Source organism: Onychostruthus taczanowskii, unplaced genomic scaffold, assembly GCF_017590055.1.
Source record: "Onychostruthus taczanowskii isolate IOZ18803 unplaced genomic scaffold, ASM1759005v1 scaffold7134, whole genome shotgun sequence".
NCBI lineage: Eukaryota > Metazoa > Chordata > Aves > Passeriformes > Passeridae > Onychostruthus > Onychostruthus taczanowskii.
The window spans coordinates 1-396 of record NW_024504937.1 but is presented as its reverse complement, the minus strand read 5'-3'; the positions used below and the strand labels follow the sequence as shown (position 1 = coordinate 396).

The 396-nt window shown below is 78.3% G+C and overlaps 1 protein-coding gene across 1 annotated transcript; it reads right to left on the bottom strand.

The window, feature by feature from the left end:
* Positions 1–8: 8 nt before the first annotated feature.
* LOC121345357 (SKI family transcriptional corepressor 1-like) lies at positions 9–386 on the bottom strand (the record flags this gene model as incomplete). The annotated part of the gene is made up of 1 exon (XM_041422169.1): positions 9–386. A coding segment is annotated over one exon (378 nt), but the record flags the coding sequence as incomplete, so codon positions are not given.
* Between the last annotated feature and the right edge of the window lie 10 nt (positions 387–396).

Genomic DNA, 396 nt, shown 5'->3' with positions numbered 1-396 from the left:
ACCACGGCGGTGGCGGCCGCCTTGGCCGGGCTCTGCGCGGGGTAGGGCGGCACGGGCAGGCTGCCGGCGGCCGGCCAGAACACGGGGAACGAGGGGTACACGCCGGTGTCCTTGGCGGCGCCGGGCTGGTGCGGCGGCTGGGCCGGCTGGTGCGGGTGCGGGTGCGGGGGTCCCCAGAACATGCCGGGGGGCAGCGCGCCGCCCTTGCCCGCCTCGCCGCCCCCCGCGCCGCCCAGCGCCTCCTCCTGCTTCTTGGGGCACAGTCCGAACGCGGCTGCGGGGAAGCCGTAGGGGTGCGGGAAGAGCGGCGGCGGCAGCTTCTGCAGCATCCCGAAGCCCTTGCTGGGCACCGGGATCACCGGGTAGCTGCGCACCGCGCCCGCCCCGCCGTGCGCG